The 13,042-nt window shown below is 35.0% G+C and overlaps 1 protein-coding gene across 1 annotated transcript; it reads left to right on the top strand.

The window, feature by feature from the left end:
* The first annotated feature begins 3,965 nt into the window (after window positions 1-3,965).
* LOC126817527 (probable ribosome biogenesis protein RLP24) lies at window positions 3,966-12,485 on the top strand. Its single transcript, XM_050544557.2, has 5 exons — window positions 3,966-4,122; window positions 8,287-8,473; window positions 9,409-9,472; window positions 10,898-10,980; window positions 12,063-12,485. Exons 1-5 carry the CDS (start codon window positions 4,042-4,044, stop codon window positions 12,140-12,142), a joined length of 495 nt encoding a protein of 164 aa, XP_050400514.1. The 5' UTR covers window positions 3,966-4,041; the 3' UTR covers window positions 12,143-12,485.
* Window positions 12,486-13,042: the final 557 nt, after the last annotated feature.

The following is a 13,042-nucleotide window of genomic DNA, read 5'->3' as shown; positions in this document are numbered from 1 at the left end:
TATCAATCAAATGTGGATATTAACAATTTCCAAAGAATTACTTGATTGTTTGCAATCTAGGTCACTTGCTTCAGTCTCATCTACACAAACGTTTGACTTTTCTACCTTGTACACTAAAATGTACACTAAAATTCCCCATAGTAAATTAAAAGCTCGGTTAAAAGTCATTATTCATAATGTCTTTTCTTCCAGATCGGAAACTATTAGATATGAATATCTACTTGTTAATTACAATTCCACATATTACCATAGTAATTCCAAAAATAAGTACACCGCCAACAATATAATTCAGAATATCTTTGTTGAATTTGGAGGGGAAATATATCAGCAAGTGGTGGGTATCCCCATGGGCACCAACTGTACACCTTTGCTTGCTGATGTGTTTACGACGCCAATTATATACCAGGCACTCGTCAAAACCAATAAACGATTAGTCAGGCATTTTAATTTCACTTATCGATATATCGGTGATGTTCTGTCCCTGAATAATCCTAAAGTTAATGATTGTGTAGAATTCATATATCCTGATGAGCTCGAAATTAAGAATACTACAGACAGTGACAATTACGCTTCCTGCTTGAATCTACTGTGACACTACAGTCAATTAGGAACTAACTTTGACTTCACGTTGTGTATAAACTATTTCCAAGGATCAATTGACTCTGGAACGCTTTGTTTTATATCTATATAGCATACATAAGTTACATACAGGAAACTACACACACAGCTATGACATATAAGCTAAATATAAGTTTTCTATCACTTAGCTCGTGTTCTGTGGCGAGAGCCATTACGGTCGGTATCCCTGCCTCCTAAGCAGAGGCGGCTAGTCGTATGGCTAGGAACGCCGGATGATGTATGAAGGGATATTTAACCCTGCTCTTGTTTTATAGAAAGTATAGATGCCTCAGCTATTAGGGTGGGACAATTACCATTTTTGGGTAAGTGTTTTGTATGGGCACCGTTTTATGTCAACATTATTCTATTTAATTGGACTAATCGCTGCACGAGATGACTGGACGATAGTACCCTACTTTCAGTAATTGATAGTGGCAGGGACTGTCTGTGAGTTAGTCTAAGAAAGTTGAATATTGCAAAATATCTACTTAGCCGATTTCTCGTTTTCACCCATTTGTTTATATAACCACTTCAATATTTTAAACAGGACACCTTTCATAGAACTAAAATAAACCCTATATAATTACATTGCGTCTCGATTTCGACAATTGCCATAAACTGAGTGTTAAATTGTACGATAAACGTGATGACTTTGACTTTCTGATTGTAAACTTTTCATTTATTAGTAGTAACATTCCACTTTCACCAGCTTATGGAATGTATGTGTCTCAGCTAGTACGATACGCGAGAGCTTGTTCCTTTTATTCTGATTTTTAAAGGCAGATCGAGGCATCTGTCATCTAAGCTTCAACTACAGGGATACTTGCCCACTAAACTTGCAAAAACCTTCAAAAAGTTTTATGGCCGTCAAAATGACTTGAATAGTAAATACGACATGCCTCTTCCGGCTATTATTCTAGATATATTAAATTGACGTGTATACTATCTTCCTGGTTATGTCTACGACATTTGTTAACACTGTTCATCGTGTGCATTTTGCATAGGGAAAGTCCATTGGCCAATTACGCAATTTTACCGATTTTGTCTAATTGTTTGGATGCAGCTATGGCGGCTGTGGCGCCAGGGGGGATAAGCTTATCCTTCTGGACACCTGTTACCACTGTTCGTCGTGTATTTTGTACACGCTGAACAGTCTTTTTGCTGATTACACTATTTAGCCAATACCGTTTTTTAGGACTTCGAATTTTGTCTAATGGTTTTGATTGTTCGTACTTGGTTTTATTTTATTAGATAAGTTCAAATTTAAATTGTTAACGATTGAATTAAATAAATCCTTTGTAAATAGCATTTTGACATTTTAAACATTAATTGCTACTTGTGCTATATTGTCTCAATCGCACAATTCGGGTTGGGATGCTGGGGTAATTCATCATTGTGGGAATGAATGGAATTGCATCAATTAAAGGACAGATTGTGTTAGATCGAACAGTATCTGAATCTGTATTTGTTTCTCTAGATTCACGAATTTACGGGTGTTATATATTTATATTGGAGTTTACGCTCATTATTTATAGTCGTTCGGATGGTGTGCACTTAAAAGATCCCTTGGCAGCTGGAGTTCGATACAAGGGTAGGCCATAGTGCCGCTGCCCAGGCAAAATTCCCTCATAGCACACTGTATGACGTATGTCCGTCTTCATTAGCCCAGTAGGAGCAGAACAGTAGGACGTTAAACCCCATTTCAAAAAATCATACTTTATATTAAATATCAAAGAATTAAGGGTTGGGTTTAAATTTGATAAAACAAGAAATAAAATTAGTCAATGAATAAAACGAACCTGAATTCGTATACAATGAAACTAATTTAAAGTATCCTGAAAACGCGAAAATCTAATTATATATTTCGTGTTGTGATTTTGTTGTGGATTTTTTTTCAATAAATGATTTAGATTTTTTGTTATAAAATGAGGCAGCTATACCATAGTCTAATACAGGATACAAATCGATAGAAGTAACCTTTAATTCAATTGGTGCGTGGTTTTTCTAATGTCTGTGTCGTGTCAAGGAGCGTAAATAAGGATAATTGATGATGGTTAGAAAGTCTGAATATCAACTTGACAGTTCTGTCTGTAAAATGACAGGTGTAATGTTTATGATGATCATTTTTTATAAGGGTCATTTTCACGATTTGTTTGACTTCTTCTTATAGAAATGATATTGGATTTAACGTCCTGCTTGTTTGCACACCCTGTACATTTCTGCATTCAGCTATGAGGGAATTTTTCGCCCGGGCAGTGGCGATACGGTGTACTCTTATTTCGAATTCCTATTGTTGGGTTACTCTAATATTGTAAGGGAAATGTTGTTCTGTGAGCTGTCCATGGGTTACCATTTGCGGCGAATTGTCTTTTTTTTGCAATTACGCAGTGGGTCTTATGAACCCTTTTCACGTAAGATGTCAGAATTTTGGAAATTCTTTGTGTCGCGTGGACGTTACCCCCCCCCCCCCCCCTCCACGCTCTCTCTGTAAATGTCAAGGTATTTTTTTTTATAAGACCGATTTTAGAAATTTCTTGTGAATACGGGTCATTTGCGGGGAATGTTCCTTTCCTATTAAACCGTTCATACATTTTTCTAGTTTTGATTGCCCATGTCGTCGAAACACGCAACAGATTAAAGTTTTTGAACTACATGTGCCTTGCCACACTGATCAGCAGTGAATATTCGCTAGCCCGCGACAAATAGAAGATTTTCTTAATCCTCTGTGAAACAGATTGGTGTCTTGCTATTAAAAATTGTCTCACTTTATGGTTTTGAGCTATTTGGCAATGAATTACTTTCGGAGAGAGAGAGAGAGAGAAATGGGGTTTAACGTCCACTCGACACAAACTAGGTCATTTCGGGACTAACATATGGTTTTGAATTTTATTTACATAATTCGCTTGCGCGTAGGGGTCTTTAGCAGTGGGAGGAAACCGGAGGACCCGGAGAAAACCCACGAGGTTGGACAGGCGACCCTACTCCTTGCCACGTACAACCGGGGATTCGAAACCACGCCAGTCGACTCAATGACAGACTTTATGATACAGCGCGCGCACGCTAACCATTCAGCCATCCAACCCCCCTTACTTTCGGAGAGGAGCCTATAATGATGTCCCTTATAGATGTAAGCTTTAGTGCCGTTTTCTATTGTTCGTCGGCTATATTGTATGTTCCTGGTAAAAAAAAAGGGGGGGGGGCTACCTCAAGCTATGTGACTATTTTATCATTTCAACGATTTATCCGCCTTTTCACCTTTAGACCATATTTATTAACTTGATTATTTATGTTTAAGGGGAGACAACTCCCAAAATAGGACCTGGAATATTGACCAATCAGAAGGATGTTTCACAATTTCCTCGCAATCTGTCTTTTAGTAAACATGGTGGTAGAGTGAACAGTAAATAATAATAAACATTCAAAATGCGGTTAGAAAAGTGCTATTTTTGTTCTTCAACAGTTCATCCCGGTCACGGTATTCATTTTGTACGTAACGACTGTAAAGTAAGTAAAGAAAATCAAACTAATATGGTCGATTTTTTCTATATTTGCCGTTTGAAGTGAGTTGAAAAATCAAATCAAAACACAATTTGTTTACCACTACCAGTACCACGTGTTCGAACCAGCAGTAGGCTACATAATGTTCCATATCTTCTGCCGTATGAAAATGCCAGGAGAGTCATTGGTGGTCCTTCTGAAAATGTGGACAAGATCCATAGACTACAGTGAAGGATCTAGAGTTTCTCGAGGATCCCTTATGAATCGTATTTGTACTGTAGTAGTGACTAAGGGATGTAGTCACAACGGCCAAAAACAGGTTGAGGTTTGGTCATAACGGCCAAACAGTTTGGTTATAACTGCCAAAAGATTTGGTCATAACGGCCAAAAATTTTAATTTTATTAAAAACAAGATATTGTTGTTGTTTATTAAAGATTTAACGTCCAATACGTTAGATATGATAATATTATGGATAGGTTGATTTACAGAGTTTATGGTCTTGAGAATGAGATGAACAAGTATTTATTTTCAATGAATTTTGATAACTAAACAGCTAAATCCATGATATTAAATGTTTTGTATACTAAATGTTAGCATGGGGCAGAACCAATACGTAAGATATGATAATATTATGGATAGGTTGATTACAGAGTTTAAGGTCTAGAGATGAACAAGTATTTTGATTTTCAATGAATTTGATAACTAAACAGCTAAATCCATGATATTAAATGTTTTGTATACTAAATGTTATCATGGGGCAGAACTTTATAAAAACCAAACAAATCCTAATGATTTTCTGATAATTACTTTATGAGTTAAATTAAACACACTTATATGGATATACTACTTCTGAATTTATTTACATGCTACGTTTCGATACACATACAGATATCGTTATCAAGCAAATAATGATATATAACAAAAATGTGGTGCAATATATAGTTAACAAATTGGAAACCATGTAACAGATTAATCATTAATTAAGAATAAATAAGGTGAGAGAAGTAATAATAATTAACCATTTTCATCTCGTAATTATGGTTTCACCTGCTATATTAGTGTTTATTTGTTGCATGTATCTATATATTGCCATCTGTTATCCCAATAATCTCGTATAATTATTAGTTTTATCTGATAATTTCTAAATGTTATCAATACATTTTGGTTTCCTTCCCCTAGTTTTCGGGGATCACGTGGCTAAGTGGGTAAGACGCTAGCTCGCTAGCCTGGAGGACGGGTGTTCGATCCCTGCATTGGCCGAGAAAGTTCATCCAGATTTTCTGGCGTGGTTCTCCCTTGTCAGTGATGCAGGACGGAGGGGCTGACAAGGAAAGCTGTCTAGTCGTTCGGATGAGACAAAAAACCGAGGTCCCGTGTACACATTGGCATTCACGTAAAAGATCGCTTGGCAGTTGGAATTCGATATAAGAGTAGGCCGTAGTGCCGCTGTCCGGGCAAAATTTCCCTCATAGCACATTTCATTTCATTTCATTTCATTTCATTTCCCCTAGTTTTCGATTTCTTGCCTGTGTGGTTAACCCCCTCATCTTGTATATATATATATTCCTATCTCTCATATAGTTAATCTCTTATAATTATTAGTTTGATCTGCTAATATTTCTAATTGTTATCAATACATTACAGTCTTTCATCTTGTTAATCCCTTTGTAATTGTTTATCCATATTATTACTTCTCTCACCTTATTTATTCTTAATTAATGATTAATCTGTTACATGGTTTCCAATTTGTTAACTATATATTGCACCACATTTTTGTTATATATCATTATTTGCTTGATAACGATATCTGTATGTGTATCGAAACGTAGCATGTTAATAAATTCAGAAGTAGTATATCCATATAAGTGTTTTTAATTTGTGAAATCTACCTCTATATGTCTTACAACGATTATAACTTTATGAGTTGTTACCTTAATCAGATTTTAGTGTATTATAAATGTTTCATTATCGAAAAAAGTAAAAATATGCGACAACTCTTTTAGACTGCCCGGACGATTTAGCTGCTGTGGGCGTATGTTTCATTGCCTGGCAACCTATCTTTTATATTATATTAACATTAAATTCAGGAATAACTACACCTAATGCACTAAAGTAGTGAACCCAGACGGTTTTGGGTCCTTCTGCTTTGGATCTAATTTCGTTTCCTGTATGCATATTATATCTATTTTGGATTAGCTAACAAGGTGGTTCAATTCTGTCATACGTGGTCTGAGCAAATATTATACTTATCTTTGATAAAAATAACAATTGACTTTTATCATTTGACAAAAATAACAATTCATTCGTCAGAGAAAGGAAAGAGGTAAGTACTAATTAATCAACTGATTGAATAATCCCTAATTACATGTAGGTACTTCACACCCTCTGATCAGTGATTAGGTAATAAAGGTAAAAGACTTTTGTGTTTTTAACAATTTTCAAGTGTAAATAATTTAATTAAACCAACCTGTATTGGACGTTAAATCTTTAATAAACAACAACAAGCAATCCATTTTTTTTTTGTTTTTTTTTCATGTATTAAATTAATGTTTAGCTAATGTATCTATTTATATTATCTGTTAGGCAATATCTATGTGAATAAATATCATTTCCTGCATGTAAAAAATGGTTTATATTTTCTTGGCCGTTATGACTAAATATTTTGGCCGTTTCGACTAAATATTTTGGCCGTTCCGACCAAATATTTTGGCCGTTATGACCAAATTTTTTGGCCGTTATGGTTTAGAGCCGTTATGTCTATAACCCATGACTACTAGTATTACTATTCACTATTGTCGTTATGTTATATGGATACTAAGATTAAGCTAAGGTAAATCGTTCGGCCCCAAATCAAGTATCATTTTCGGCATTTTGGTTCAGTGAGTCACAATTTGTCTACTTAAACAAGCATTATTTAAGGGCCAAGTCTGTCTATTGTGGCGTATTGAAGGTCTTTCTTTGGGCCTTAAATATAAATTATTAATTACTTATGCATTTATTAACATGGCAAGACCATAATCAACAGATGGCTCCGATTTTAAGTATATGAAAACGGTTCAGCCTTTAAAAATGGAGAAGCGAGGCTAAGACTTGATTGACCAGTACAGTGGTTACAATCATTGCACACATCTTGTCAAATCTACAATCATTGATAACTTCGCTCAAAATAAAGTACCGTAATTTAAATGAAATTTTCAATATATTCATGTTGCATTACATGTGTATCTATTTATCAGCTCTTTATCGAAATCTTACATAATGCCTCTTTAATTTTTAATGGACATTGTGACTGTGCTGATGCTGTATACATGTATAGTTCGTTTGGACGAGTTTATCCTCTGTGTTTCAAGACAAGAGATGGTACTATAGATTCACCTGCCAATAAAGTACAATGCAAATCAGATAGTATTTCTATAAGCAAAGCTGTCAATTTTTCTTCAAAACAACAATTGATTAGTGTTATTTATTATATTTCTGTCACAACAAACTACAATTAAGCATATAATCCTACCTGGCACGGGTACATGTACAAACCATCTTTAATCAAAGTGATAATAGCTGGCTTTACCCAATATTTTTAAACAGTTAGGTTTTACGTCATGAAGTAGGAGAGAACAACATAATCAAAATACAAACCTTTCCGAATCACGCTGATGACTAATACACTGTAATTATGAATATCCATTATAAATTTTGATAAAATACTGACAATATTGACAGATAAACATAAATTGGGCTTGGTATGTTTAATTAGTCCTTTATAGCACAAAATTAACTTATTTTTAAGATATTACATGTATGCATTACATAAGGAAATGAAGTGTGTCAGGTGAAACTAAAGGCGTCCAGTCATATCTAAAAACAAACACATCACAGTATATCTCAATGTTTATAGCTACGTTATCATAGCTTGGACGAGTTAAAGAAGTTCAATTTAGTTTTATTATATTATAAATTATTTCCAAGAAGCTACTAACTTTAATGAGAAAAATGGGATTGCGTTGGTATTAAAATGCAAAATTTTGTACTGCAAAAGACAGACACAACTAGTAGACCAATGTTCTACAAAGTATTAAAGTTTGATTCTTTTTAGATTACGGTAGCCTAGGTAGCCTACGTAATACTTGTACGTTATTGTTTTTTATACATGTAAATGTTCTCTATTTTAGGTTTTTAAATTTTGTCGAGGAAAATGCCACAAAGCTTTCAAGAAAAGGAAAAATCCAAGAAAGTCAAGATGGACAAAAGCCTACAGAAAAGCCACAGGAAAAGACTTGGCTGTTGATCCTTCATTTGAATTTGAAAAGAAAAGAAATATTCCAGTGAAATATAGTAGAGAACTGTGGAATAACACATGTACGGTTGTGTAATTTATTATAAGTATATGTAGGCAAAGTGGTAGTGCATATATAATAAATGTTATTGAAAATTACCCACTGCTTGATGTGCAGGAGGGTTGTCTGATATGGCTGCGGCAAGCCTCTAAAATTGTATCTATAGGCTTGAGATAGTCTGTTGTTTAAATCCTAGATAAATTTTATAGCATACAGTGGATATACATGTATTTATTCTATAACTACATGCAAATACAAGCAAATATCATTGAATACAGGTATGGTTGTATTCAATGGCTTGGACACATACTACTTTTGTCCAGAATGACGTCACTTTTAGAATTACGTCAAACTGTAATGACATCACCACTAGGCAACCACAATTTTTGTAATAAAAAAAAAAGAAAAAAAAAGGGCGGAACCTACATGTATGATGAATTTTAACGTTATTGGTGATGATTTTTTTTTTTTTAGATAATCTGGATAGTATAATGTATTTTGAGATTTGCATGTGGTTATGGAATGAAAACAGAACTCAATGACCATTGAATACCGCTCATGTTATGCCATGGTTATTGAGTTCTATCTTTTTTAAATGTAAATTATTTAAGGACTGTGGTACTAGTTGTTTCTCGAAAACCCACTTTTCTCTGACTTTTTAAGGAAGTATAATTGTTCTCTGACTTGGTGGTTGTATCTGCAAAACCCACTTTTCTCTAACTTTTTTAGAGGTTTGGGGTAGCCAGTATTTACATGCACCAGGTAACAATGGTCTACATTCTGTTGCGAAAAGCCTTTGAAATATATGTAAAATGCAAGAATGACTAATGAACATATTGAAAAATGAAAGGTACATGTAATAATTACTTGACCTGGCCGGACTCTTTTATGAATAATGTGAAAAGTTATTTAGACTGTATTGATTATGAAATCTTATTATTATTATTATTATTACAGTGGTGGCTATGAAGAGAGTAGAAGAAATTAAATTGAAACGACAGGGCCAACATATTATCAACAGGTATAGATATTATTTATTAAAGTGGAACCAATCCCAATTTCATAATAATTTAAATGCTCCAGACTCTTTGGTTAGTCCAAAGCAATTTAGGCTTATGTTTTCGGCTTGCAGCTTCATCATGTAATGGCTAAATGTCTTTGGCTCAGAGAATAAGGTGCTGGCACACTAACCTGGAGGTCAGGGGTCTGATTTAGGTTTAGGCAGAGAATTTCCTCTGGAATTTCCAGTCTGGTTTTCCCTTGTCACAGGGTTAGATCTAACTATTAAGGCCACCTGCAGATTTTTTCAAGGTCACGAGATGTACACAGGGCTAGCGCTAACTCTAGAACTAATCCTAACCTACAATCCTCAGCAGCAATCACATGCCCTAATATGTCTTTTCAAGTGATTATTGCACCGTGAAATTAGTGTGACCTTAAGGGGTGCCATGTCGTAGAGTGTTAAAATGTTGTTTCCTACCTCACTCTACACTCCTCTTCAATAGTTGGCTGCTTGTAGTATTAGCATAATTAATTGAGACAACTATTTGCAAGATGATTTTATCATTACATTGATTAACATCTCATTATTCACCTTTGAGTATTTTTTGCTTTCTTAAAGGTGGCATGATTGACATTCTCTTAAGATAACAAATCATCTATGATGAGGTTGGGTCGGCGAGTGGTCTAATGTGTCCGCTTTAGGTCATACGATCTGTCATTGAGTAAAGCAGCGTGCTTTTGGTATCAAGCATGTACATGTGCGTGGCAAACAGTAGAGTTGCCTGCCTAAACTCATGGATTTTCTCCTATTGTTAGGGGGGGTTGGATGGCCAAATGGTTAGCATGCGCGCAATGTATCATACGGTCTGTCATTGAGTCAACTGGCGGGGTTTCGATTCTATGGTTGTACGTGACAAGGAGTAGGGTTGCCTGTCCAACCTCGTGGGTTTTCTCCGGGTCCTCCGGTTTCCTCCCACAGCTAAAGACCCCCTACGCTCAAGCGAATTATGGAAATAAAATTGAATCAAATTAGTCCTGAAATGACCTAGTTTGTGTCGAGTGGAGATTAAACCCCATTTCTCTCTCTCTCCTATTGTTAAAGACCCCTACATGCAAGAGAATAATTGAAATAAAATTATACCTTATCCTAGTTCTGAAATGAACTGATTTGTGTTGAGTGGGCGTTAAACCACCTTCTCTTTTCCAATTCATCTCATCACTGATGGTTATTGGGTTTTTTTTAAAGGTGATCCATTAACAAAACCACACATAACAAATCGTTGCTTTATATATAAATTACTTATTTTACAGTAAGGAAAATATTTAGAGACGTTCATTTTGATGCCCTTATAGCTGTTTAGCTGGCTGTTAAACTGTTTTTATCCCGAGTTTAGAAATATATTAGAGCTTATATTTAGTTTTATTTTACATATATTCATTTCAGATTAAAAGAAGGAAAGAAATTACGGAAGGAGGCTGACATCAGAGAAGTTGACAAACATATTCATCTTATCAGAGCTCCAGGAGGTTTGTACATTTCTATAGTAAAATAAAATTGACATCTTTGTTTCGCTCCTGTGGATTGTGATCTAAATTTAAAGAGATTCCTCTCACCATTATCCTAGAACACAGAACCACCATACCCGACCGGCACAACCTCCTTTCCTGCATTCATACTTTTTGCTGCAGAAATGTAGTGCTACATTTATATTTCCTTGCACTATCAAGCAAGCAAACATTTGATCTTTATCTAGTTTGCTGAAAGGGCGTGCGATAAACAGACAGGGGACAATAATGGTACTTATTGTAATGGGGGTATAGTATAATACTAATGTCAATACACTATTCTGTATTTCTTCATTATAAGTTTGGGGAGCCGCGGTGGCTTAGTTGGCCTGCTAACCTGGAGATGCTGTGGTCGATCCCAGTGTTGACCAAGAAATTCCATCAGGATTTTCTGGTGTGGTTCCTCCATGGCAGTGGTGCAGGACAGAGAATCTGGCAAGGGACAACGAATAGATGTTTGGTTGATATGGAAAACCAAAATTCTCTGTACACATTGGTGTGCATGTAAAAGAACCCTTGACAGTTGGAATTCAAAAAAAGAGTAGGCCGTAGTGCCGCTGTCCCTTCCAAAATTACCCTCATAGCAAGCAGACTGTATGGCATATGCCTGTCTTCATTAGCCCAGTTGGACCAGAAACAGTATAAGACTGATGTTAGAGCACACTCATGTTTACACACACCTACTTAAAGATACATTATGGGAGATAAGATAAAGAGCTGGCAGTTCTCACTATAATAGTTAAAAAAAACTCTGAACAGAGATTTTAGCGATTGAATTTTCGGCCTAGCCTCGAGTTGGTACGATAAAAAACATAGTGTTGATTATGGTCTGGCTGGATAATTTAATTAATGTCTAATTAATAAATTAGACAACATTTCAGGCCTAAAGAAAGACCTGCAATAGGCAGATTTAGCTTTTACATAATGTATGTTTAATAGTGAACCACACCATATTGAAATCCTAACTAGTGCAATTAAGTGTTTCATTTAATTTTGTCAAAATGTCATTTCCTTTATTATAAAAATTATCTCCCTTTTTACAGCCAAAGCACCTGTGTTGGAGAAGAAGATGGTGGAAGTTATCATGGCGGATGATGATGATGAGGATATGGAAGGCAACTAAGGACATAATTTATAAAAACTTTTCACTTATAAATAGACTTTTGTGATGAACTGTTGAACAGACATTTAATAGAAGAAGCTGATACGAATTTAGAAACATAAAGCTGCAACACACATTCTTAAGATGTCAATCAAATTTTAAAGATGCCAACAAACTGTTCTATGCGACACACCCACATAAAATCACCACCAATATGACATTTCAATATAAAGAGAAGTCATAAAGAATTTATTGTAATCAATGATATTGCCATTATGTGGTGGTATACACTCAGACAAACCATTCATTAAACCAAGTACTCATGTAATAAATGTATAATGGTTTAAATAAAGATCCAAATATACATATCTTTTTATTATTTAGCACAGCTTTAGTATAAATATTATGGAAGGGATGTGTGGTAGAATTTATTTCAGATTTTATGCTTTAAATGGTCAAATTACATCAACATTATGTACACAGACCACCATTAATTCACTGCTTTGATTTTGATTTTCTTCACTGCATTGTAGGAATATATGGGGAACTAAATAAAGTGTTTTAGTGTTATAGGTGGTTTCACCCTTATATTGTTTCACCCTGTGTACACGCCATTTTAATTAGGGTAATGCTTCCACAATAAATTTTTCGATTACCCAATCTGTTGGAAATACTTTGAAGTAGCTAAGTCTCATTCTTAATATCACCCACAGTCTTCGACATTTTGAAAACACTAATTCTTATCTGAAGAGCATGTGCAATAAATACTACCGATTTAGCTCCTTTAACCAAAAGAACACAGCATAATAAAGTTATCTGATATAAACTTGATAGGGGGTTGATTATCTCGATTTGATTTGAATTCCTATAAATAGACAAACTACATTCAGTAATGTCACTTTCCATAACAGATGTTAAAAC

This window comes from Patella vulgata, chromosome 4 (genome assembly GCF_932274485.2).
Source record: "Patella vulgata chromosome 4, xgPatVulg1.2, whole genome shotgun sequence".
NCBI classification, from domain to species: domain Eukaryota; kingdom Metazoa; phylum Mollusca; class Gastropoda; family Patellidae; genus Patella; species Patella vulgata.
Note: the sequence above shows the minus strand (reverse complement) of the source record. Positions and strands in the feature narration are given on the sequence as shown.